Source organism: Cervus canadensis, chromosome 32 (assembly GCF_019320065.1).
Source record: "Cervus canadensis isolate Bull #8, Minnesota chromosome 32, ASM1932006v1, whole genome shotgun sequence".
NCBI lineage: Eukaryota > Metazoa > Chordata > Mammalia > Artiodactyla > Cervidae > Cervus > Cervus canadensis.
In genome coordinates this window covers 15,709,636-15,737,037 of record NC_057417.1, presented here as the reverse complement: position 1 = coordinate 15,737,037, position 27,402 = coordinate 15,709,636, and the positions used below count along the sequence as shown (strand labels likewise).

Genomic DNA, 27,402 nt, shown 5'->3' with positions numbered 1-27,402 from the left:
GTGTCCAGAGAGCTGCCCTCAGCCACATAGAAGCCGCAGGGCCTGGGAGGTAGCACCTCCCTCCTGCTTTCAATCCCAGTAGCCGGGAGCGAGGTCTCAGTCAGCCCAGCCTGTAGTAAACTACCACCGACTGGGCGGCTTAAATGGCAGATGCTTATTTCTCACAGCTCCGGAGGCAAGAAGTCCGACGTCAAGGTGCAGGTGATGGTGACAGCCCCCTTCCGGGCTTGCAGGTGGTCACCTCTTTGATTCGTGTCCTCCTGTGGCCATAAAGCCACCAAGCCCCTCACAAGAGCCCACCTTTGTCTAACCCTAATTGTCTCCCAAAGACTCCAACTTCAAACACCATTTCACTGGGTTAGGGCTTCCACATGTGAGTTTTAAGGGGACACAATTCAGAACAGCCCTCCAGCCTCTAGGAGGGGCTGACCCTGCCTGTCACGCATGTTCCCGAACTCCACGGGGTCTGCGTGAAGCTGGTCTTCAGCGGAGATCACACTCTCATTCAGCATTTCCCTGCTCCATCCTCACTCCTCATTTCCTGAGCAGCTCCAATAAATCACATGAACAAGAATCTCCAACTCAGGTCTATATTTAGAGAACTGCAGTCCAAGCATCGGGTTCTTCTGCCATCAATCAATCAGCTGTCTCAGGCCAGGTTCGGACCGCGCCGGGCATGGTGAGCTAGTCCTAGCAGAGCCCAGCGACCTGCAGGCAGGAGGCTGGGTGCTCATCCCTGCTTTGCACATGACATCAGGCAAGTTGTCTTAGTTTCCTTGTCTGTATGTTGGCAACCCCTCTACCTCCATCGGATGACCCCATTATCAAATCACTTGAAAATCACAAACCGCTATTAATACAGTGGGAGCTACTCAGTTAGTGCTAGCAGAACCCTGAGTATGCAGATATTCTGTCCCTAACTTTAAAGGAGCCCCCACTTCCCTTCCTTCCCCTTGTTATAGACTGAATTGCATCCCCCTGAAAGAGATGCTCAAGACTAATCTGAATGTAACCTTGTTTGGAGATAAGGGCTTTGCAGATGCAATCAAGTTAAGATGAAGTCATACTAGATTAGGAGCTTCCCTTGGTGGCTCTGATGGTAAAGAATCCACCTGCAAAGCGGGAGACCTGGGTTCAACCCCTGGGTTGGGAAGATCTCCTGGAGAAGGAAATGGCTACCCACTCCAGTATTCTTGCCTGGAGAATCCCATGGACAGAGGAGCCTGGTGGGCTACAGTTCATGGAGCCGCAGAATTGGACATGACTGAGCACAGCGATGTGTAAGTCAACAGTATACAATGTATTGATTTGATACATTTGCATAATGCAATATGATTACATCCCTGCATTAGTTAAGGCCTATATAATGTCACATAATTACTTATTTTTTTATGGTGGAAACAATGGATGGACCTTGAGGGTATTATGATGTGCTTTGGTTTTAAGCACTGTGCCTTCAACAGGTTGGTTGAAGATGGGGCTGTCTATAGTAATATATGAGCCAATGTAGTTCCTAGAAAATCACAGTAGAGGGCAGCAGAGTCTCATTTTTGCCCCGTCTGCCCAGGAAGTTTATAGACCGTGGGGGAATTCAGCTTTTCTTGAGGCTTATACTTCTTGAGTGAGTGATAGTTACTTAGTCGTGTCTGACTCTGCAACCCCATGGACTGTAGCCTGCCAGGCTCCTTTGTCCATGGAATTCTCCTGGCAAGAATACTGGATTGGGTTGCCATTTCCTTTTCCAGGGGATCGTCCCAACCCAGGGATCAAACACCTGTCTCCCGCATTGCAGGCCGATTCTTTACCATCTGAGTTACCAGGGAAGCCTACTACTAAGAGACATTCTACTCCTCGGGGACCCTCTGGGATTCCACCGGGACAAAGTCAGCCGCTCACCTTCCTTTCAGAGGAAAAAGCACATCAAATGAAATACACATTCCTTAAGAGCCCACTGGGTGTCAGGAACCTCACTTTAAAAGTTTATATTTTACAGGGATATTTTCAACTTTTACGTGGTATAGGAACAATTCTTCAGAGCAGCTGAACCATTCTGGACCCTGAGATCAATTTTTGCAAAATCAATCCCTTCTATGATCAGTCTCCTGAGATACTAAGTCATAAAACCTTGTTTAAATTAATTAGTGATGAGGTCTAAGAAGTTTGACACAAGCCTTGGGGAGAGAATTCCTTCAAAGTCCCATTATGACCCAGTTCAGTATTGGATTTATCACAGCTCTGTGGCTAGGTTGGGCTTCTCCAGTGGCTCAGAGGTAAAGAATCTGCTTGCAATACAAGAGATGCAGGAGACGTAAATTCAACCCCTGGGTCGGGAAGATCCCCTGGAGAAGGGCATGCAACTCACTCCAGTATGCTTGCCTGGGAAATCCCAAGGACACAGGGGCCTGGCTGGCGACAGTCTGAAGCAACTTAGCACACCCACGTATCACACGCGGCTAAGTTACCCACCCAGCCAGCTGCATTTTCATTCTGTGTGAGCTGGATGTGTCTGAGCCCCGTATTTCCTCAATGCTCCATTAGGAGGGCCAGACACCATGCTGCACCTCTTCAGCAGGCTTTATTATCCCTCTTTCTTATATTGTAGCATGAAGTATTTCAGAACTGCAAAAAGGATGGAGAATAACAGAACAGGACCAGAGTGGTAACCATCAGGTTTAAGAAAGAAACACTGCAAATACCCAGAAAGCCCCAGGGATGAATACCGCATCTCTTCTCTTCCCCAAGATGTAACACTCTCCCAAACTGGCTGTTTATCAGCAAGACTCTATTTTCCCACTGGAAAAGTTCGGGAAAGAACCAAGCATCCGTTCTCTGCTATGGTAATAAAGGAGACAGAACTGCATGCTCCAAAGATAAGGAGTGGAAGAGAGAGGCCGGGGGCGGTAGAGAGCGAAAGGAGGTGGGTAACAATAAAGAAGTTGGAAACATTTTTCCCCCCATGGAAGAGATAAACCAATTGCACTGCCCATCACTATGTTATACAAAAATCTAGAAATAATAGATCTGCAGGGTAGAAATAAATGAAAATTAAGAAGGCAACAGAAATAATCTAAATTCGAATAATTTGTCACCGTTATCAGCTACAGTATCTGGCTTCAGAGTAGGTTTAGTCCACCGGCCAGAGCCTGCCATAAAATTAAGGTGTTCAGCATCTTGTCTGCTTTACTGGCTCGTGACAACACCTCTGAGGTCTTGGAGAAAACCAACGTACTCCCGCGGCGGCTCCAGCTCTGAGCTCCAGCGCACAGGAGGTGCTGAGAGCCTCGCCCTGCGGGGTGCAGTTTCTAAGGGTGCCAAGGGGGAGAGGCGGGTGAGGGGGAGAGGCTGGAATGGGGTGGGGTGGGGGCGGGGATCGAGGCGGAAGGCCGCATCGCCGCACCTCCCGCCGCGCCCCCGCGCCGCCCGTCCCATCCCTCGCTCCCCTGACTCAGCGCTCCAGCCGGGTCCGGGTCCCGCGGAGCCGGCGCGGGGGCCCTAGCGCCACCTACCGACAACAATGAGGACCTCCCTCTCGATGTGGGCTTGGATGTAGATGCGGCCGCGGCGCTCCGTGTGGTCCGTGCCGCAGAGGCTGGGGACGTTCATCACGCAGCGCTTGTGGACGTTCATCATGCAGGCTGCGGGGACACAGGCAGGGCGCGCGGCTCAGGCTGGTGCAGGCTGGACCCCTCCGGTTCCCCTCCTTCCCTCCGAGGCGGGCGGAGGCCAGCCTGCCCTGCCCGGGTCTCATCCGAAGGGCTTGCTTCTCCAACTTCCCGGCTCCCAACCCTCGACACCCTAGGCCCTCATGGACAGAGGAGGCGGAAGGTGTCTGTCCTCCCGGAAGGCTGGGGTACCCGGGACACCCGCAACGGCTCTGAAGCCAGAGTCACCAACTCCAGTGACACCGGGTTGTCTAACATAGTGAGGGAAGGTGCGGGTGTGGTGGTCTTGGCCAACTTGAGGGCACAGTGGCGCAGGGTGCCCGCCCAAAGTTGCCAAGATTTTCCCATTTTTCAGGCTTAAGCAGGAATCCTGACCTCTCCCAATTTTTAAATATTGACGATAGGTTGCTTCCCGGGAAAGAGCCTGAGAATGGGAGTTGTGAGCAGATTTACAGTGAGGGGCTCTGTGGGGGGAGGAGGAGCTGGCCCATGAAGATGCCCTGAGGCTGACAGGAGGAGGGACTTAGGGGCTCAGATGATGCTTCGGTGTTGTCCCAGATTGCCGCAAGAGGGCCAGGCCTTTGCCCCTGCACCTGCCAGTCTGTGGTCATGAACCAGCCCTGGGAGGGGCATCATCTTGGAACCTGAGCTGAGTCCCCACAGTACCCACCGTAACTAACTGCAAGAAAAAAACTTAAGACCCAGGGCAAGATGAATAGAATACATCTGCAAACTGAATCTGACCGGCTGAAGTCTCCTGTGTCAGGTGATAAATACTGGCTCCCTGCCCACACTCCCGGAGCGCCTCTGTGCTTCTTTCAATGGGTGGCTGGTTTCCCCTAAGCCCCAAGGCTGCTCCAGGCCATGCCTGGAGTCCCGTGTTCACTAGGGGTCCCTCGTATCAGTCTGAGAAGTCAGGAGAAGCTGGGTCACCCTACGGGTCATTTCAGGGGACTCCATGGGAGCTGGGGGCAAGGCATCGCAGGAATGGGGGTGGTGAGGGCATCCCTTCTCAGCCCGCCCAACCTCCAGGAGGCAGCAGGCAGATTAAAAAACTGGAAATGAGTTGTGGGGAGAGAAGGATGGCGAAAGGATGGACAGCCCCCTGCAACCTGCATGCCCAAGTTCAGGGTCCTGCGTCAACACCAACTTGCTAACCCACCACACAGGTATGAGCAAGGCCAATCCAGGCCCAAAGGACAGCCTTGAATAGTGCCCTAAATAAATGGTTATTATTGGTTATTGTTACTCAGCATCACGCAAGGGGTCCCCAGCCCACCCAGGACTTGGGAGAATGTGCTGCAGACTTGGGCCCCAAACCATGAGGAAGCAGCTGGGTCAGCAGAGGCTGCCCGAGGGCACATGTACTTACTGTCACATTTCATCCCCTGGTGGATAAGTCCATAGAGCAGTGACCCGCAGTGGTCACAAAACGTGGGGCTGGAGTATGTGTGGATCTTGAACTTGTGTTTGCTCCGGGGGTCCTGAGGGCCAAAGAAACAACAAAAGAGGCCAGCGTCAGTGAGGCACGCCAAGGTTTCACGCTGCACTCAGCATCACGGGAGGACTCACTGAGAACGGAACTTGGCCCCCAGCATCCATCACACCTGCTGGGGCCATCGCAAGAGCGCTGTACCCAAACACCATGCTTGATAAGCAGTCACTGAATGACTAAGATGGCTGATGGCTCCCATTCTCACCCCAGCACACACACTCGCCGTGCCTGGAAGCACTCCATCAGGGAACCCAACCTACTGACTCCTGCCGGCAGCAAGGGCTGCAGAGACAGCAAACAAAACTCCTGATGCATGAAGTAGAAGGGTCGGTCTCCTTGTCTACTCCTCTCTCCTTTATCTTCCGAGCAACTTCCAGATGATCTAAAACCCAAGGCCTGAAACCTCCCCACTTAGAGGCCATTTGCTAGGACCTCATCATCTAGTCTTCCCTTGTAGCTCAGTTGGTAAAGAATCTGCCTACAATGCAGGAGACCCAGGTTCAATTCCTGGGTCGGGAAGATCCCCTGGAGAAGGAAATGGCAACCTCCCCACTCCAGTATTCTTGCCTGGAGAATCCCATGAACAGAGGAGCCTGGCGGGCTACAGTCCATGGGGTCGCAAGAGTCAGACATGACTTGGCAACTAAATCACCACCACCATCATCTACAGGACAGAGTTCAAAGTCCAGTGAATAGTCTGCAGATTGTGTCAGGGACTACTAGTTTTCCACCAATACCCAGTCTTCCTTTCAATAAGAGAACCCTTGAGTTGCAGCAGAGCGCATGGCTATCCAACTATAGACCACATTTCCCAGCCTCCCTTGCAACTTGGTATGTCCATGTGATTGAGTTCTCACCAATGGGATGTATGTGTTTCAGTCATTCCTTTAAAAGGAAAGTATACATCCTCAGGCTTCCCTGGTGACTCAGATGGTAAAGAATCTGTCTGCAACGCGGGAGACCTGGGTTCAGTCCCTGGGTTGGGAAGATCCTCTGGAGAAGGGAATGGCAACCCACTCCAGTATTCTTGCCTGGAGAATCCCATGGACAAAGAATCACATGACTACAGTCCATGGCGTGACAAAGAGTCAGACACGACTGAACGACTAAGCACATACATCCTCCCAGGATTTGCAGGTGGCGCTACTGATAAAGAACCCACCTGCCAATGTAGGAGATGTAAGAGATGTGGGTTCGATCCCTCGGTCAGGAAGATCCCCTGAAGGAGGGCATGGCAACCCACTCCAGTATTCCTGCCTGGAGAATCCCATGACAGAGCAGCCTGGTGGGCTACCATGCATAGGGTTGCAAAGAGTCAGACACAACTGAAGTGACTTAGCACCCTGCATGGTACAGCCTCCCAGGACCCTTCTTCCATTCCCACTGGCTGGAAGATGGTGAGAAGTGCAAGTGACCACCTTGGACCCACTGGCCCTGCACTTTGTCCCTTTAGACAGACATCTGAGAGAAAACCTACCTTCTGTCTTATTCAAGTCACTATACTTGGGGGTTATTTGTTACAGCGGCTTCCATGGTTCCCTAACTAACGTACCCTTCCTAACCTGGCAGTGTAGTGCAGAAGTTAAAGGTACAGACTTAGGATCATAAACTGCCTGGGTTCTTCTTAGATGCATAATTTTGAGCAAGGTATTTAATTTCTTTGTGCTTCACTTCCCTTGTCTGGACAATGAAGAAACTGATAGTGCTGTAAGCTTACAGGATCATTGGGAATAATAAATGAGTTAACCTATGGAGTGATCTTAGAACCACCTGGCACACAGTAAGCAGTGAAAGCTTCTGCATTATTATTACATCTCCCATGTGATCCCAACGATGCCTCCAACACATACTACGGTTTCCGTACACAGGATTGGTTCATACTCCCAAACATGCTATGCCCTTCATGACTCTGGCTCCACATGATGTCTGTCTCCTTCAAGAGATGCTCTAATTAAAAAAAAAAATTTCTTCTTCTCTTTCCCAACCCAGCCTGCAAGTTGCTTCCTCCATGAAAGAGTATACTGCAGAAGAGAAGAGTAGGGCCCCAGGTTCCAACCCGAGGCTGACCTGACATTCTAGCCTTTGTCATAAGCTACCCATCTCTTCCCTAATCCATTCATTCATCCATTCACATATATTTACTGATGCAAGTGCGTTTCCAAAACACATTCTAATAGAGACAGAAAATGAACAAATAAGGAAACAGACACAATAAGTAGAAATTATATTATGTGCTATAAAAATAATGAGCATTTCTCCTTAGGAAACTGTTATTTTCAAAATGTAAAAATAATCTTTATACCTTCTAGGATGGCTAACATTTTAGGAAACTGATAGTGACAATCCCAAGTGCTGATGTGGAGAGAACAGAACTGGCACTCTCTGACAATATTGGGGGGATGCAAAATGGTAGAGTCACTTTGGAAAGTAGCATGGCAGTTTCTTATGAAGGTAAACATCCCCTTATCATGTGTGACGCAGTATTCCCACTCCTAGGTGTGAAATGAATACATGAATCTACAGAAAAACCTGAAAGCTTATAATCGCCTTATTTATAATATCCAAAGTCTGGAAACAACCTAAGCACTAAACATTTAACATGTGAATCGATAAACAACGTGTGGTGTAGCCACACAATTGAATACTTCTCAGCAGTAAGAAGGAATGAACTTCTGATACAGGTAACCTTTCTGAATCTCGAAAGCATTAGGGTAAGATAACGATGTCACATACATGCTGTTTAATTCTGTTTAAATGACATTCTAGAAAAGGCAAAACTAAAAAGAAAAGAAAAGAAAAAGCATAATTATGGGGACAGAAAACAGATCGGTGGTTAAGAAGGATCAGAGGAGAAAAGGAAATTGATAACAAAGGGACAGAATGTGGGAACTTTTATGGGGTGACTGGAATGAGCTATATTATCAACCATGTGAATTTTACTGTATGTATGTTTTAAAACGTGAATTTTGCTGCATGAAAACTCTATTTCAACAAGTCTGCCTAAAATATCCTCCATCCCTGAAGGCTTTTGTTGGCCTGCATCTTCTTAATGAGCTACAGTGTTTCTTTGCTGATTTTCCAAGCCTCTGCGGTCAGGTCAAGCGGGTGAAGGGCCGACCCTTGCACAGCCCTGAACAGCCCAGGTGAAGAGGCAAGGTCAGCTCTGCTGTGGGGCCTGCAGAGCTCCAGGATTCAGAAGGACCCCAGCCTCCACGTCTCCTGCTCGAGGACTGAGCTGCTACCCCAGTAACAACATCAGGGCTTGGAAATCACAAAGCAAAAACTACAGGCTCCCAGTCGATGGCTTAACCAGCCATATTTCCATCCTTGGGCAATGAGACTAAAAAAAAAAAATCAGGTTCCTGGAAACAGTCCTAGTGCTCTGTGCCATAATATGCTTCCCGCTGCCTGCCTCATGTGAATCCACCTTAAAAGGTGAGAAATGAGTACCTCAAACCCACCTGTTCATGACCCGCATTGCCCTGAAGGGGGAGCTCAAGGCTTCTCTCACTCCCCTCTTTGGCTCAACTCTGCAACTCCATAGACTGTAGCCCGCCAGGCTCCTCTGTCTATGGAATTTTCCAGGCAAGAATACTGGAGCAAGTTGCCATTTCCTACCTCAGGGGATCTTCGGGATCCAGGGATCGAACCCGGGTCTCCTGTGTCTCCTGCCCCGGCAGGTGGATTCTTTACCACTGTGCCACCTGGGCTTCTAAGGAAGACGAGAGCCGTTCTGGCTGGTCAAATTCCAGGACGCTGACTGGTCCAGACTCAATGGGTGGAGCTTTCAGAGGCCTTAAGGCCACGCCCACCTTTAAGTGGGCGTGGCTTTCTCTTTCTCACCTGTAGCTCCCTCCTCTCCAAGAGGCGGCTGGGTCCCGGTCCCATGGTCTCACCCTAAGAAGGGTGGGCATGAGTGAGTGGCCTGGACCAACTCCACTCCAAGTCCTGAGGCCAGGTCTCTCTCTCCTCTTGGTTCCTGTGCTCCCTTCTGGGTTCCCTGATATGTTGACTTTATAGGAGCCAAGAATTAGCTTTGAGGATGTTTTAACTGCCCTTAGGCCTACCTCATGCTGAAGCTAAAAACTCCAATACTTTGGCCACGTGATGTGAAGAACTGACTTATTGGGAAGAGACCCTGATGCTGGGAAAGATTGAAGGTGGAAGGAGAAGGGGACAACACAGGATGAGATGGTTGGATGGCATCACTAACTCAATGGACACGAGTTTGAGCAAGCTCTGGGAGCTGGTGATGGGCGGGCAAGCCTGGCGTGCTGCATTCCATGGGGTCACAAAAAGTCAGACATGACTGAGCGACTGAACTGACTGACTGAGGCCTACCTCTATTGAAAGAAAGGAGTCCCCAAAGGCCTCATGAGCTCTACTTGGCGATCTGAGGCAAAACCCCACTAACAATAAAGTTGCTCTTTGCTGGCACTGCACTTTCCTCCATGCATGTATCTTAGTGGGGAGTCTCAGGGAGAAGGATTCAAGCATTCCTAACCAGACACTATGGAAGGGAAGAGCAGAAACAACAGTGCAGGCTTCAGGCAGGGTCCTGGTTCAAGATCACCTGAGACCAGATTAAAGCAATGTAGAGCCTGCACACCCTAATCCTATCAGCAACCCCGCCATCGAACATCGCCATAAAACTCCTCACCAAAGTGTCGTGGGTTGGGACACACAGTTTCAAGGGCAGGAACCTGCTATGGCCCCCTTTGCCTGGCAAAGCAACAAAGCTATTCTTTTCTACTTCACCCAAAACCCTGTCTCCAAGGTTCAATTCAGCACTGGTGCACAGAGGCCAGGCTTTCAGCATCACTATCAGTAAAACAGATAATTAGTGAGAAGCTGCTATATAACAGGGAACCCAGACTGGTGCTCTGTGATGACCTAGAGGGGTGAGATGGGGGGTGGGAGGGAGCCTCAAGCGGGAGGGGACATATACATATAGTTGTGACTGATTTGTACTGCAGTACAGCAGAAATCAACACAACATTATAAAGCAATTATCCTCCAATTAAAAAATTTACAAAAAAAAAAAAAAACCCTCTCCATCTTAGCAAGTCTCTTCTGCATCAGGAAGTGCCAAGATGCACAAAGAAAGAGGAGGAAGAAAACACAGTGATTGCGAGCTGTCCATATGCCCAGTGACGGCCATATGGAAGGTGTTACTCATTCTCATTTCAGTGACGATAAAAGGAACCCAGTCTAGAGAGAAGAACCTTCTCCAAGGTCAACCAGATGGCCCCTGTAGGGCTGGGACTCACCCCAGGTCTGCCTGGCTCCAAAGTGGGTTTACAGCAGGGTATTCTCTCTTTCATCTGCAGCCCCCAACTTCATTAATGCCTCATCCTTCAGGTCCAGCTAAAATAGCACTTCCTTTCTGCTTTCCTTTGTTCATTCACCCAGTAAATGTTTTCTGAGAGCAAAGTTCTTCCCAGGCACTGAGGGTACAACTGTGAGCAAAGGAGACAGCTCCTCTGGTGGAACTTATGTTCTAATGGCAGAGAGAAAGCAAAAAGAAATAATTGCCATGACCCTCACCCCTTTGGGCTTCCCAGGTGGCTCAGATGGTAAAGAATCTGCCTGCAGTGGGTTTGATCCCTGGGTTGGGAAGATCCCCTAGACAAGGGCACAGCAATCCCACTCCAGTATTCTTGCCTGGAGAATTCCATGGACAGAGGAGCCTGGCGGGCTACAGTCCATTGGGTTGCAAAGACTCGGACACGACTGAGTGTCTAACACTCATCCCTATCTTTCCCATCACAGTATTTATACCACTGTGTTGTAGCTGTGTGTTTAACTGCATTTCTCTCATGCTTAGCTGCATGCAACATGAGGGAATTTTGCTCTCCATGATATCCCAGAGCATATATTGTACTTGGCATATAGAAGGTACTTGATAAATATTTAATGAGTGAGAGTTAACATTTATTGAGTGTTTAATTCATGCCAGGAGCCACTTGCAGGGACTTATCAGACATTAACTCACTTAATTGTCATAACACCTCTGTGAAGTTTGTACTGCTTACTAACCCATTTTACAGATGAGGAAATCAAGGGACAGAGACGTGCAGTGACTTGCCCAGGGCTCCCCAGCCACTGCGAGCACTGCTTGTCACACAGTAACTGGCACATATTTAGAGGTCAGTGAGCTGTGATGGCAGCAGGGGGTCGCAGTCATCGCTATGAAGCACAGACAGGCCCTAGATGATGCATGTGGCCTGGACAGTCCTATGCAAGATGAATGACACCAGACAGGAGAAAGAAAGGCCACTCAGGCAAGACGCAGAGGAAAGTCCATTTCTCTGTGGTTTATTTAGAGGCTGACGGAGGCTCCTCCAATCTCATTCCCTTGCCTCAGCTTTTAGGAGGGCTAAGGCTTGTAAATACCAACTCCACCCATCCCCACCCCCACCCCCACACCCACTCTCATCTCTCAGACCACCCAGAAAACCAGGTCATCTCCTGATTGATTTTGGTCCCTTCCTTCCACTTGGGAGAGCTTGGAACAAAGCCACACGCCCACAGCTGGGGTTCTTAGGACCTTCAAGGAGAACCATTCAGGGTGCCTATCTATGTCTGCCCAGGCCCAAGGGGCGGGTCTGCACCTGGAGATGACCCTCCCCCAAACCCGTGGAGAGGTGGATGCTCGGCTCAAGTGTCAGGGGCCGGGCAGTGAGGACACGTGGAGCCCTGGGGCTGAGATGGTGATTACTGACAGCAGGCTCCAAGGAGAAAGGAACAAAGACAAAGGCTTCATGACCCCAGGGATGGAGCTCCTGGTTGCAGTCTCCTAGGGGCCTGGCATCATGCCCTCAGCTCCATCTGACTCTCCTGTGTCCTCTAAAATTTCTCCTTCGTGCTTAAGCCAACCTAAGCAGGCATCTGCAACCTGCACTGGGAGGAGGGGGGGGGGGGGGGGAATCATTGTCAAGATATTTACAATCACTTTGGCTCAAGTATGGGCAGTACTGCCCACCTACCGATCAGAATGGACTGCAGATCAGAATGGGCCGCAGAGCCTAGCTACGCTGGGAGTTAACCCTTTAGTTGCCCGATCATGGCAAGGTGGGGTGGGGAGGAGCTGCTAGGGAAAGAAGTGGGTGGGTGGAAGGTGGGAGGGGGAGGTTCCGAGGGCCCAGTAGCTATTCACCAATCAGCAGGTAAATACTTCATCATTTTCACAACTAGTCCAGTCGTGCTGGTGGATACAGGTTAAATGGCAGCCCTGCCTTTAGCTGAAGTACATTCCTTTCCCAGCCTCTGAGGCTGTGGCTACTGACCAGGATGAGGTCAGGGATCCACGTGGCCTCTAAGTCAGAACTCTCCCCCCAGGTCTGTCTGGATCCCAGTCAAAGAGGCAATGCCCATCCCTGCCTCCTTCCCTCCCCGACCTTGTTCTACCATTAGCCTCCCCAGTCCAGCCCACACCAGCTGGACCCCCTCAAGTGCACCCGCAGCCCAACCCCATTCATGGCCCGGGTCCTTCTTCATGTTCAGAGGTTACCATCTGGATGCCAAGGGCCACACCAAGTTTACAAACAAGCGGTATTTGGCCCACATGGAGCGTCTTAAAAGTATTTTAAAAATCCTGAAATGTCAGACAAAAATGTTGATTTCTGGCTCCTTTTGAAAACTCACAAGTTGGGGCAACTCTGGACACACGTTCCTCTGGGCGGAGCACCACTGGCCCCTTTAGATGAAGGATAAGCTTCCTCGTTCTCCACAGTTCCCATCACTCTCTATTGTCTCACACCTTGCCTGCTTCACTCTCTTCCCTTCCCCACCTGGCCCCTGTAGGAATTTGGGTTTGTGACTTTTGCCAGACTCCCCATCCTCTCTCCCTCGGAGTCCACTGACTGGGTCCTCTCTCCCTAGCAGTCACTGGCTGGGGTCCAACCACATGTGGACATAACCTCATACTCCTGAATGATGAGTTCATGCGACTCAGTGCCAAGAGCTTTCAGAAATGGGCTTGAAATTTCTGTATCCCTCCCCCAGCATCACCACTTGACCTCCAGTGTCCCTGGTCATCTCTCCCACCCCTAAGAAATCGGGTTCTCACAGGATCCTGGCATGATGCCTCTACCCACTGTTTCATGGCGTTGAGCTCTATCATGCTTCATCCTAGGCAAACGGGGATTTCCAAGTTGTCTTCCACTTCTGATCCTGATACAAGAGATTGTCAAATAACAACAATAAAACGATAATCAACTACTGTGACTCTCACTACCACCATGAATTCAGCACTCTGCCAAGCACTGTGCTAAGGGTTCCACATCACATCATTATTGTTGTTGTTGTTTAGTCGCTAAGTCCTGTCTGACTCTTCGTGACCCCAAGGACTGCAGCCCACCAGGCTCCTCTGTCCACTGTCCCAAGCAAGAATACTGGAGTCAGTTGCCACTTCCTTCTCCAGGGGATCTTCCTGACCCAGGGATCGAACCCTGTGTCTTTTATGTCTCCTACACTGGTAGGCAGGTTCTTTACCACTAGCACCACCTAGATATCATATCATTAAACTTTCATAAAGGCCAAGGACATAGGAGTTATCGTCCTGGTATTCCAGATGACCAAACTGAGGCTTATTGAAGTAACTTATCCAAGGTCACAAAGCAAGAAAGAAGAAGAGATAGGACTGTAATCAAGTTTGTCAGGTTCCAAATATGCAGTAACAGAGAGGGGACACCTGAGTGTCACCTGGTTGCTCCTCAGTCTTCCCGGAGGGTCTCCCACCCAATAGGGAGTTACAGATGATGACACCCCTCGTCCCACACAAATGCAGCACCAGCCACCTTCAGGTCATTTGGAATTCCCCACCCCCACCGCCAAACCAGTCTTCACTGCGAACACCTCCTCCCCAGGACCAAAGGACAGGCCCATCCCAGCTCAGTATCTTCCGCTCATCACCTGACTCCAGGCTCATGCAGCTAAGGATGAAGGAAGCACAGATCAGGGCGGGGAAAAAGAACTTTAAATCTCTAAATCACAACCTAAAATAGCCTCTCTCAGTCTGAATGGGCTGTATGGCTTTGTGCACAGGTGGGCTGAAATTTGGCTGAGCTGAGGCAAAGCTGCAGGAATATGGAAGCTGCATTGAAACGCAAAGGTCAGGAAAGCACACACCAACAGCATCAGTCAGAGGAGAAAGTCAGGGCAGCCTGTAAATTCAGACTGTGTCATCCCTGGCCCTTTACAGGTCACAAAAGCCTCGAAGGTATGTTTCCCAGGAGGTAGACAGGCAAGGTGCACCTGGAGACCGCAGCTGGAAATAGTGTCAGAACGAAAGGAAGCTTGCAAACCTGGGCTCTGGAGTTAACTGTGAGGCCTCAGGACTGTGAGGCCTCAGGCAAGTGACTTAAGCACTCTGCTCTCTGCCTCCTTGTCCATAAAGCGCAAATAAACACAGTACCCACCTCATTGACTGGATGTGATGACTAAAGCTCCCAGCACAGCGCCTTGCACGAAGGACGTACAGGCTCTGGAGTGTATTATTCGAAAGAGAAAAGGTAATCATGGTAACACTTCCCAAACTTCAGTCTTGAGCTGTCATATTTTAGCATGCCTACATTCTACCTATAAAATTATTTATTAATACTTGGTGCTGTTTTTTCACTCAGCATGCCACTTTTACCTATTTTAAAACCTATTTTAACCTATTTTAAAATAAGACTGTGAACTTGTGGGATTGGTGTGCAAAATTATGTTTTTTTCTAACAGACCTTAAAAATGAAATAGACAACCCTTACAATGAAATTTTAAGATGTTCATCCCCCTGGACTGCATTAATAAGCTGTGGAAACACAGACACACATATGTGCAGTGAGTAGGCCGATCGGCATTACCTTGTCAGGGCAAATGGGCATGCATATCAAAAGTCCAAATGCTTCTCCCTTTTTGACCAAGCCGTCCCACTTCTGGGAATTGATTCTGGAGATAAACCCACATACATAGGAAATTTTATACACATGTGATTGTTCACTGCAGCATTATTTATAATAGTGAGAGATTTTAAATGAGCCAAATGTCATAGGAATGGAGATGCTCAAATAAATCTTACTGCAGTTACACAATGGACTACCATTCAGGTGTGAAAATGAAGTTTTCTGCACTAAAGTGGACAAAATCTTAAGGGTATATTTTTAAGTGAAGTCAAAAAAGAAAAAAAAAAATAGCAGAACCCAAGGTGCAGAACTATGCTGCAGGCAACCTTTGGGTTGAGAAAGTGAGATAGGATAAGAAAGTGTATTTTAAATTACTCAGATCTGCAAAAACAAATGCTAGAAGGAGAGGCTGCAAGAGAAGTTAATAAAAAAGTGTTTCTTTAGGAAGGCAGGAGGGAACAAAGTGGAAAGGAATACGACTTTTCCTTAAATAGCTCTGCAGAGTTTTGATGACAGTAGAATATTTTCGTGTTTATCTGGATACCACGAAATTCCCACAGCACGTACCAGCCCGCTGGGTAACCCAACAGCATCGCCATGTCCCAAACTGCAAACAAAATGCGGAGAATTCCCGAGACACAAAGAGGCAGGGAAACCTTAATTGGGACGATGTGGATTGAGATTTTGTGCCCAAGAAATGCGTAGAATGTTAGAAGCTGTAATTACACAGTTGAAAGGGGGACACTGTAATTTGGTGAAGATCTTTCATTGTGTTCCCGGAGAGCAGAGTGAATAGTGCTTATGAGCTGTTGTAGATGCTCCGGTGCCTGCGGGAGGGTGTGATACCCACGCCTGCTACAACCCCCGCCCGGTGGGCAAAGAAGTAATTGTTCCACTTAAAGACAAGCTTCCGTTGTGTCAACTTCAGTAGGATTTTAAATATGATTTCCTGGGTTACAATCTGCACTGGAGTCAGTGTCAACATTAGGGGTTAATTAATAGCCACATTCAAATTTAAGACACAGCTCTCCTAGTTATTAGCTTCTGGACTACAAGGCAAATTATTTAACCCTTTCTAGTTTTAGTTTCTACATCTAAGAATTGGATAATAATAATAATTACTGCCTAAGTTGATGGGAGAGTTCAATGCACTACTGCCTGAAAACTGCCTAATAGTCACTGGTGGAAGTAAATATTCTTAAATGTTCACTCTTATCATTCATTTTCTGTCCACAGCCTTTGTCCATGTTTAAATTCAAGTTTGCTTCTTTCTAAATGATTTGTGACAAGCTTCCCATACAACTCAAAGAACATTACCCACTCACCTATGATATACACAGTAAATATTTTCCTGGTTTTTCACTTGCCTTTTAAATTTTGTTGATATTCTTTCTTTCAACATCTAACACTGCAAGTGTGTTTGTGTGTGGGGTTTGTTTTTTTTTTAATATTTATTTTTATTTTATTTATTTGACTGTGTTGGGTCTTAGATGCAGGACATGGAATCGTTAGTTGTGGCATGAGGACTCTTGGTTGAGGCATGTGGGATCTAGTTCCCTGACCAGGGATCAAACCTGGGCCATCTGCATTATAAGCACAGAGCCTTACCCACTAGACCACCAGGGAAGTCCGTGTGTGAGTGTGCATGCTCAGTCGTGTCCCACTCTTTGAGACCCCATGGACTGTAGCTCACCAGGCTTCTCTGTCCATGGGATTTCCCAGGCAAGGATACTGGAGTGGGTTACCATTTCCTTCTCCAGGGGATCTTCCTGACCCAGGGATCGAACTCGCATCTCTTATGTCTCCTGTATTGGTAGGCGGGTTCTTTACTACTAGCACCACCTGGGAACAATCCACTTATTCACCAAGTATGTGTTGAGTGCCTGGTATGTGTCAGAAACTGGATGAACAAAAGCAAACACAGGGTCTGCCCTGATGGGCTGCCAGCCTAGCTGGGAGGAGACAGTGAAAAGGTAGAAACAAATGCACACTTCTGAGTGCCGTGCAAGAGAAGCTCGAGGTGCTTAAAGAGTTTATGGTGAGGGATTCCGGCATCAGATCTGGGAGGCTTCCCCGAGGAGGTGAAGTCTGCACTAACTCTGAAGGACAGAGGGTGGAACGCTGGACCTGGAGCACTGGACAGGGCCCTCCACGCCCTGGGGGCTACTATTCAGCTGCAGGCATCCTGCTTCAACACAGGCAGACCGGGCTGATCCACCCCTCGGCCCCCTGCCTGGCTCCAAGCTCTGCCTCAGCCCCCATCCCCTGTCTTCAGCTCGGATCCCTCAGCCGTGAGACCCCAGCCCCCATGAGAGGGGACTTAGTAGACAGCTTGTGAGCCAGAGTCTCAAGGTAGATGGTCCAAATTCTGTCCCAGCTCTGCTACTTCCCAGTCATGTAGCTTTGAGCAAGTTCCTCAAGCTATATAAGCCTCGATTTTCTCACCTGTAAAATGGGGAGACACTACAGCAGGATGGCACATACTGCAAGGCTTCCTGGACTGAATCCCAAGCTTAACAACTTCTCATGCGACTTGGGGCAGATTACCTAACATTGCTGTGCTTCCACTTCCTCATTTTCTAAAAGGTATTTATCTATTTGGCTGTGCTGGGTTTTAATTGTGGCATGTGGGATCTTCGATCTTCTTTGTGCATGCAGGATCTCTGTGGCATCAGAACTGTTAGTTGGGGCATGTGGGATCCAGTTCCCTGATCAGGGATCGAACCCGGGCCCCCTGCATTGGGAGTGCAGGGTCCTAGCCACTGGACCACCAGGGAAGCCCCACCTCATTTTTAAAGTAGAAACAATAATAATAGCACTAAATGTTCACAGGATCATGAGATGCTATTGAGTTAATTTTTGTAAAAAGCTCAGCCCGGTGCCTGGCAGGTAGTAAACACTCTATGTGGATGGAATACAATAAATAAACACGTTTCAGCTTTTAGATTTGTGAGCATTCGTGAAATCATGATTATACCGTGCTTATCAGCACAGTGACTGGCAGACAGCATGCACTTGATTGATGTCAGCTTAAAATAAAAACTACACCTACGATCTTGGCCAAGTCACTTCCATGCTCTGGTCTCAGTTCCCCCTTGCGAAAACAAGGGAGTTAAGCTGGGTATTCCCCAAGGACCCTTCAAGTTCTTAGACTCTGCCTTCCGGGCTGTTCACACAACTCTGCCTTGCCTCTTCCTGTGAATTCACTGCTCAGAGTGTACAGTAGCCTTTCAGGGACCAGACACACTGTCACAGATCACACCCTTGCTTTATAAATAAATCCTCCATCAACCACAAAACATGCACACCCAGCCTCTCCCCTAGCTTCCCCTGTCCCCCGCAGTGCCATCAGCCAACAAAGGGAGGGGTACCCCGCTCCCTGCTGTGTGCAGGTCACCCAGATGCAGGGCCAGGACACGAGGTTACTGAGGTTACTTAACTTGAAAGATGCTTCAGCTTGATTCCTAGACTCAGAGCACCATGCCAGCTTCCTGACAGCTTCCTCTGCCACAGAAGCCCTGGGCACCCCCACGCCTGCCTTTCGAAAGAGCTCTTACGTAGAAGGACATGCAGGACGCTGTTGAAGCGAATGCCTGCCGGGCCACCTGGGACACTGGACAGCACAAGCCCGTGTAGGTCTGATCCTAACGACTCTAACTCTGGGCAGTAGAAACACGGATCCTAAACCAATAGGTCCATAGCGACAAGGAACCTAACTGAAGAAGACAAGTCCTGTGCACGACAACTGATTACCCTGTCACCAAGATCACTGGGACACCACTCTGTCAGCAGTTATTAAAGAGCTCTCATGTGCCACGTGCTGCCCCCGGGGCGGGGGGGGGCAGCGATCCAACAGCAGATGCTGACCCCGCCCCTAGGGCTCTCTAGATTCCAGTGGGGGATAACCATCATCATCACCATGATCATCATCATAGTAGGAGCTAACATATGCCAGACACTGTTCTAAGAGCTAAGGGCTAGGTCACTTCAGTCATGTCCGACTCTGTGTGACCCCATGACCGTAGCCCACCAGGCTTCTCTGTCCATGGGATGCTGCAGGCAAGAGTACTGGAGTGGGCTGCCCTGCCCTCCTCCAGGAGATCTTCCCGACTCAGGGATCGAACTCTCATCTTGTATGTCTCCTGCATTGGCGGGCAGGTTCTTTACCACTAGCGCCACCTGGGAAGCCCTCTAAGAGCTTTACATATAATTAATTCATTTGACCCTCACTCACTTTGTACAATAGGTTTATTATTCTCATTTTACAGGGGAGAAAACTGAGGCACAGAGAAGTCAAGTGACTTGTTCAAGGTCACACAGCTAAGCCCTTGGTCATCATACAAATTAGTGACCCTATGGTGCCTAACAGTAAGGAGAGGTGTGCGGGGCTTTAGGAGTGCAAAACAGGCAAAAGTGACCTGGTCAGGGAGGGCTTCCCTAAGAAGCTGAGCTGTGGCCTAGAGGATGAGCACAAGTCAATCAGGGTTCTTAAGCCTCAACGCACATTAAAATCAACTGAGAGGCTTTGAGTCAATAAAGTCTGACTTCATTTGTCTGCAATGGGCCCAGGCACCGGCATGCGGTTATAAAGCTCTGCAGATGATTCAAACATGCAACCAGAACTGAGACTCACCAAGCTCAAGGGGAAGAAGAGACAAGAAGCCGCTGGCAGAGAGAAGAGCAAGGCATGTGCCTTGTGGGGGAAGAGCTATTGGGGAGGGCGGGAGACTGAAGGAAGGAAGCTCAGCCTCGGGGTGATGAGAGGGGGGTCAGGAAGAGGCTACAGGGATGGATGGGGCCACAGCAAGCAGGGCCTGGGAGCAGGGCGACCACATCCTTCATCTCCCAGAGGGGACCCTTGTGAGCACAGTGGGAATAGCAGGGGCACACATTCCTTAGGATCCCAAGGAATAAGCAGGTATGTATGTGGGCCAGTGTGACAAAGAAGGATATATGAAGATCCTGCTTATGGACCCATCAGAGCATCAACTGTGCCTCTAAAACTGTGGGAAGCACTGACGTGTTTTCAGCAAGAATGATGACAAGATCACATCCGGTTTTTGGAAAGATGACTCCGCAGCAATACGGAAATGACAGGCTGATGAGACAGAGAGGAAGCAGGGCGTCGGGACAAGAGGCAGCTGGTCCAGGGAGAGTGGGCAGGGCCTGGCCAAAGGTCCTGTCTGTGCGGATGGACAGAACTGTCTGTGGGGGGTGTGCCTCGTTTCACTTTATTACACTGCAAAAAAGTTTCTTACAAATTGAAGGTTTGTGGCAACCCTGCATCAAGCAAGTCTATCGGCGCCATTTTTCCAACAGCATTTGCTCACTTTCTGTCTCTGTCACATTTTGATAATTCTCACGATATTTCAAACCCTCCACCCACAAAAACGATTACGGCCTGCTGAAGGCTCCCATGATAGCATTTTTTAACAATAACATATTCTAAAATTAAGATATGTACATTTGCGGGGGGGGGGGGGCTACCCTGCTGACTCAGATGATAAAGAATTCACCTGCAGTGAGGGAGATCTGGGTTCAATCCCTGGGTTGGGAAGATCCCCTGGAGAAGGGCATGGTAGTATTCTTACCTGGAGAATCCCATAGACAGAGGAGCCTGGCAGGCCACGGTCCATGGGATCACAAAGAGTTGGACACGACTGGGCAACTAACACTTTCACTTCATTGGTTTTTAGACATAATACTACTGCATACTTAATAGGAATACTATAGAGTATGAACGTAACTTCTACATTCAATGGAAAATTAAAAACTCCATGCGATATTTGCATTACTGGTGGTCTGGAACTTAACCCACGGTATCTCCAAGGTACACCTGTAAATGTTAGCTTTGATTATTATGTAGGAGGTACAAAGCAATGCAGAGAGTATGAGGGTGGGGAAAGTCTAGGAACACAGAAGAGGCCCAAGAATTGACCCACGCTCAGGAGAATTTTGGAGATTCACAGTTAAGGGGGGAAGAGGATCAAAGGCAGAGAATTGCACAAGGAAAGGCTGAGATGCAGAATCAGAGGAGAGTCAGAACCGATGGGCTGAGTTTGAATGCAAACAGGTCCAAGATTCTGAGTCAAGCAAACACTTACATAACATGCAAGGCGTTGTTTTAAGCTCTTTGCATGAACCAACTTATTTCACACAGCATCCCCACACAGTAGATAGATTATTGTCCTCATCTTGAAAATGAAGCAACTGGGGCCCAGAGCAGTTAAGCGGTTTATCCAGAGTCACGCAGCCAAGATTTGAACCCCGGCAGGCTGGCTCCAGCGTCCATACTTTCAAACAACAAGCAGGACCAGAAACCTGAACCTGAACATTTCACTCTACTCTTACCTCCAAACTACTGCTGAAAGTACCAGAAGGAACTGTTTAAAAATAGGAGAATCTATTTCAGCCCAGAAAATCAGGGGAAGGTGCCAAGTAAAAGACAAAAACTCTTGAAATGTTTCTCAATATATAGAAAAGGTGAGGCTTGAATTGAGGGAAAGGCATCATGGCCCAGGTCTCCCTATTCAAAAAGGATGGCAAGGTCTGATGCAGGGTGGGGGGTAACCGAACAAATATAGAAAGTTGAGTTGAATCCTTGCCGAGCAGTCCCTGGCAGCAGCAGGCACTTAATAAATATACGGAATGATGAATGATTCCCCTTGAAGACTGCATGTAGGAGACGCAAGCAGCTGCCAGATACCCCACCTCCAAAACACTACACCCCAACCCCGCCGCAGGTCGCATTGGACACAGAGAGTTCAATCAGCAGGGGGATGCTGCAGCAGCAATTTCCTTAATCAGGTGACTATATTTTTCCTACTCTCTTCATTGACTAGGCTGGGGACATGAGACATGACCTTCCACCGACAGTTCCCACCTTCAGAGGTTATAAACTGGTGGTAGACAGGATGAGGACTTCACTGCTTAAGAATCCATCTGCCAATGCAGGAGACATGGGTTTGATCCCTGGTCTGTAAGATCCCATGTAAAAGGAAATGGCAACCCACTCCAGTATTCTTGCCTAGAGAAACCCATGGACAGAGGAGCCTGGCGGGGTGGGCAGGGATAATAGTCCATGGGATTGCAAAGAGTTGGAGACAACTTAGCAACTGAACGACAAAATATTCAGAATGGAATCCAGTCCAAACATGTTTTTTTAAATACACCATACATGTCGTTCTCGAACTATCTGTCACCACCCACATTTGGGGGATTCAGACGTCTCTTTAAAAAAATTGGAAAACCTGGATCTTAGTTGTTTAAAGAACAGGAATTTAAAAAAAAAAAAAAAAAGGAGCTGCCCCTTTCAGACAGAGTGCACACACTCTAGATGCAATGTCCCTGTTATCACACACTTGACTCATTTACTTACGTGCCCGGTCCTGGCTGGCTTTGAAGTGAGACATCCTGATGAATGCATGGACCCTTTCAAAGTCACGTGGCCACAAACAAAACATCAAGGAAGGCAGCCAGACACAGGAGAGGGTCTCTCCAAGTGTACGGAGTTCAAAGCAGGCACTCTGCTTCTATAGTGGCTGCACTATTTTGCATTTCCACCAAGAGTGAGCAAGGGTTTCTCTGTGTCCTCACCAACACTTTTCTTTGGAGTTTGTTTTGATAATAGCCAACCTGTCAGGTGTGAGGTCTCACTGGCGGTTTGACTTGAATTTTCTGATGAATACCGAGCATCTTTTCAGATACCAGTTACCCACCTGTATGTCTTCAGATAAATGTCTACTCAAGTCCTTAGCCCGTTTAGAGATGGCTCAAAAAGTAAAAAAGAGAAATACCATATGATCCAGCAATTCCAGTTGTGGGTATTTATCCAAAAATAACTGAAATCAGGATCTTAGAGAGACTTTACAACTCCTGTGTTCACTGCAGCATTATTCACAATGGTGAGGAAACAAACTGAATGCATACAGATGAATGGATAAAGAAGACAGGGTATATACATACAGTGGACTATTACTCATGCTTAAAAAGGAACGATACACTGCAACACGGAACAACATGGATAAACTGTGAGGACACTATGTCAAGTGAAATAAACCAGACACAGAAAGACAGATACTATATAACTCCAATCATACCAAATTCACAGAATCAAAGAGTGGAATGATGGGTCCTGGAAGTTGGAGTAGGGAAAATGGGGGAATTACTAATCAATGTTTCAGTTAAGCAAGATGAGTGAGCTCTAGAGATCTGCACCCCACTGTCTGCAGTCAACAATACTGTATCGTACTTAAGAGTTTAAGGGGGGGGGGGCTTCCCTGGTGGCTTAGTGGTAAAAACAACAACAACAACAAAAAAAAACCCACTTGCCTATGCAGGAGACACAGGTTCGATCCCTGATCCTGGAAGATTCCATATGCCATGGAGCAACGGAGCCTGTGTACGACAACTACTGAGCATGTGCTCTAGAGACCAGGAACTGCAACTACTGGGCCTGTATGACCTACAACCTGTGCTCCACAAGAGAAGCCACCGCAATGAGAAGCCCGAGCACCACAAGTGGAGAGTGGCCCCCGCTCCTCCTAGCTAGAGAAAAGCCCACGCAGCACAATCAGATATCAATCAATCAATAAATGTTTTTTTAAGTGTATTAAGAGGGACTTCCCTGGTGGTCCAGTGGTTAAGACTTCGCCTTCCAACACCAGGGGTGCAGGTTCAATCCCTGGTCAGTGAGCTAACATCCCCCAGGCCTCTGGGCCAAAAAAACAGAACAGAAAAACAACAGAAGCAATATTGTAACAAATTCAACAAAGACTTAAAAAAAACCTTAAGTGTATTAAGAGGGTAGATCAGATGTTGTGTTCTCTCCACAATAAAATGAAATAAAAGAAAATAAAACTAAACAGCTCAATAAAATAAAGCAAGCAAGCAAATGGCCGCTGGCCTGGGTAGTGGCTACCTTGATGGAAGGGGCTGGAGATATAAGGATGACAAGGGTGCACAGGAGGGCTTCTGGGGTTCTGGTTACAGAGAAATGTTCACTCTGTGAAAATTCATCAAGATGGACCCTTTCCTGTACAAGAAACAGTTTGCAAAAACCGTGTGACCAGCCCAGACTAAAAGAAGCGCCTCTGAATCCAGATTCTAAAATCTTGGAAGAGGGAGTCTGATGGGTCCAGTTTGGGGCAGGTGTCCATGTGTAGCTGGACCCAGCGGAACCCAGGCCATGAGGTCAGACAGTCTCTGGGGGCGCGGATCTGGGAATGGGGCTGACAACAATGGAATTCACCTCCTAGAGTGTAACAAAGAATAAAGAAAGATTCTAAAAAAAAAAAAAAAAAGATTCTACGGAAAGTGCTTAAAACAGAATCTTATCTGTGAATGCTAGCTCTTGGATATTATTATTTAAGTAAAACATTGCTAGTCAGACATCCCAGGAGTCCAGACCACTGGAGTTGGAGGCAGAGCCTTTCTGACTCCAGGACCAGCGCCTTTCATGTGAGGGATGTCTCTTTCTGGGTCATCTACCTTTGAATGCTCTATTTCCCCCCACCGTCTGCAGCCTCCACAGGCTGAGGGTCTTCTGGGAAATTGCCTTTATCAGCTTCTGAGGCCGGTCCTTCCCCTTAGCCAGGAGAAGTCAAAAATCATTCATAAGACAGGACATGCCTGCCTCATTTAGTCCCAGCACCTCTCGTCTTCGTGCACCAGAGAAACAGCTCTTCCCATCCTCCAGACGCTGCACACTGGGGACGTGCTTCTTCCTCCACAGCACGAAGTTCTGTGTCTTTGTGACAGTGAGGGACAGAGGGCTGCAGAGAAGCAATTCGCTCTGACCTTTACATGCAGGCCCCGCACTGCGGATGCCATCAGTGGCACACGGCAAATGGAAGAAGAATTGGGCAGAATTCATTTCACCGACAAAAGAATTGCATTTCAGCACATGACCATCATTTTCGTTAGACTTTCCCCCTCAACCAGCTCATAGGAGGTGCCTTTGAGTATCCATTTTGTGGCAAGCAATATGGACACATGCCATGCCAAAAATAAGGCTCTCAGTTTAGTTCAGTCGCTCAGTTGTCTCCGATTCTTTGCGACCCCATGGACTGCAGCATGCCAGGCTTCCCTGTGATGGACAGGGAAGCTTACTCAAACTCATGTCCCTTGAGTCAGTGATGCCATCAAACCATCTCATCCTATGTCGTCCCCTTCTCCTCCCACCTTCAATCTTTCCCAGCATCAGGGTCTTTTCCAATCTTAAACTCACATTCTAAGATTCGAAGGGACCACTGGTGGTAGAAATATTAACTACCACTTACTATTTGCTGGGCACGGTGAGAAACCCTCAACATGGATTAACTCATTTAATCCTTGCCTGAACCTTGTTAGGAGGATGCTATTTTATCCTCTTCTTACAGATGAGAAAACTGAGGCAGAGAAGTTAGTTAGCCCAAGATTATTTACTCAGCTAGTTAGTGGCAAACCTTGAACTCAAACCCCACCATTCTGGTTCAGAACCATCTGAGGTAGGACCTTTTGCCGGCTTCCAAACTTGGCTCCCCAGGAGAATTACCCAAAGGACATCAAAATACAGATCCCCAGACCCTTGTCTGTATCTCTTTAGCTGAGGTCTGTTCTGAGTGAGCTACCCAAATACTCCTTAAGCATTCAACCTGTCTGTATTCTGCAAAATAGCATTGAGAAATTGAAGTGGACATGTGTTGTTTTGACCTGCAAACATCTCTGCCTCAGTGATGAGGCATAAGTGTCTCAATTCGCCTTCAAAAAGGAGAATTTTTGAATTCTCATCCCCATCCCCATACCCATCCCCACTGTATTTAGTTCCCTAAAGAGGGAAGACTTTAAACACCCAAGAAAAGGGCTGGTTAAGTAACTTAAGCTTCAGAGAATAATGTTTCTTCTTCTGGAATTTGAATTTAGGGCCAAAGCAACACAAGAACCAGAATCAGATACAACTGATTTGGTTGTTTGGGGAGGTTTCCTCCAGTTCTCTAAAGTACGTTATACCTTTTTCAATAAATTTCACTATGTTTGTGTGTGCTCCATGGTTCAGTGGTATCCAACTCTTTGCAAACCCCTGGACTGCACCTGCCAGACTCCTTTGTCCATGGGATTTTCCAGGTAGGAATACTGGAGTGGGTTGCCATTTCCTACTCCAGGGGATCTTCCTGACCCAGGGATCAAACCCATATCTCTTGCGTCTCCTGCATTGGCAGGTAGATATTTAAGCTAACTCAAAGTGGCTCTGCTGCATGTAACCAAACAACATTAGTAAAAGAACTGTGGAAGGAACCCACACCTACTACAGATATCCATTCCCCTCTACAACTGGTGACAACTGGTCTTAGCTCTACTGGGATGAGGTGTTAATATGCTTAAATAGGAACCAGTGAGTCAGTTTAGACTGTTCTTCCTCAGCCTGAACAGATGGTTCTCAGGCCTGCTTCTGTCTTCCGAAGTTACATTGAAAATCTATATAATAGCTCTTTAAATGTTAAATGGAAGCCTAGCCTTTGAGCAAGAGAGGTCAACTCTCAGACTCTGCCTTGTAAGCTGTTCTTTTCTCATTTGGAACATGCACCCTAATTATTGAACACTTTCATCATGAATGTAGAAGTTATAGACTACAGTGTTAAGTAATAAATAATAGTCCTGGTGCCCTGCCAGACTTAGATAGGTAGTAGATAGATGAGAGAGAGTCTGCACTGTTTATAGACTGAATTGCCCCTGGTACTATTTATCCTTGAGAGATACAAATGAGTTCTGCTATCAGGTGATGACGCGATCGTACTATAATGCCAAGAGGGATGTTCAACCCTAACTGTTGCTTCACCTCCTTGAAGAGCCAGATAGCCTTGGAGCATCAGCAGAACGGAATGGTGGGGTGTCCCTGCCTGGAGTTATGTAAGACTAAGCAACCCAGGCTTTGAGAAGAGTGCAGCCAACTGGTACATGGCTTTCTCGGAGCCAGAGAGACCAGACAATGCCAAGGAAGAGGAGGTGGGCCCTTTATCTGAAGACAGGGCTGTCCCACTCCACTGGTGCTGAGGCAGGAAGTGAGTGAAACTCAGACTGGCAGAGCTAGGACCTCCCTCCTTGGGGGCCAAAGGTGAGTCCACCAGTGGGGCCAGAATCTTACCAGGAGCACCTGAAGAGGCCCATGTGGGGGACTGAGCTGGCTCCCAGCTGATGGAGTATCTTAAGAGTGACCACATCCAGAAGCAACTATAGTTACTTACAGTTATACCCAAGCCTTCACTCAGGTTTGATTTTAATCAAATTAAGCAGGAAGGAAGCCTGAGTCCAGGCTGGAGGTGAAGTGGCACCAAAAACAAGATCACAGGAAACAGTTACAGAAATTCCCAAAGTGATC

The 27,402-nt window shown here is 48.1% G+C and overlaps 1 protein-coding gene and 2 non-coding genes across 4 annotated transcripts in view; all 3 read right to left on the bottom strand.

Moving 5' to 3' along the window:
* PRKCB (protein kinase C beta) overlaps nucleotides 1–27,402 on the bottom strand; it is a 359,602-nt gene that overhangs the window by 165,956 nt on the left and 166,244 nt on the right. For both annotated transcript variants that reach the window (XM_043455595.1, XM_043455596.1), the window contains exons 4-5: nucleotides 5,035–5,146; nucleotides 3,507–3,635 (exon numbers count right to left, since the gene is read on the bottom strand). In XM_043455595.1, coding sequence (XP_043311530.1) covers nucleotides 3,507–3,635; nucleotides 5,035–5,146 — 241 coding nt within the window. The remainder of the gene's footprint in view (nucleotides 1–3,506; nucleotides 3,636–5,034; nucleotides 5,147–27,402) is intronic.
* TRNAI-UAU lies at nucleotides 16,601–16,673 on the bottom strand. The gene has a single exon. It is a non-coding gene; the product is annotated as a tRNA-Ile (tRNA).
* TRNAG-CCC lies at nucleotides 17,752–17,824 on the bottom strand. The gene has a single exon. It is a non-coding gene; the product is annotated as a tRNA-Gly (tRNA).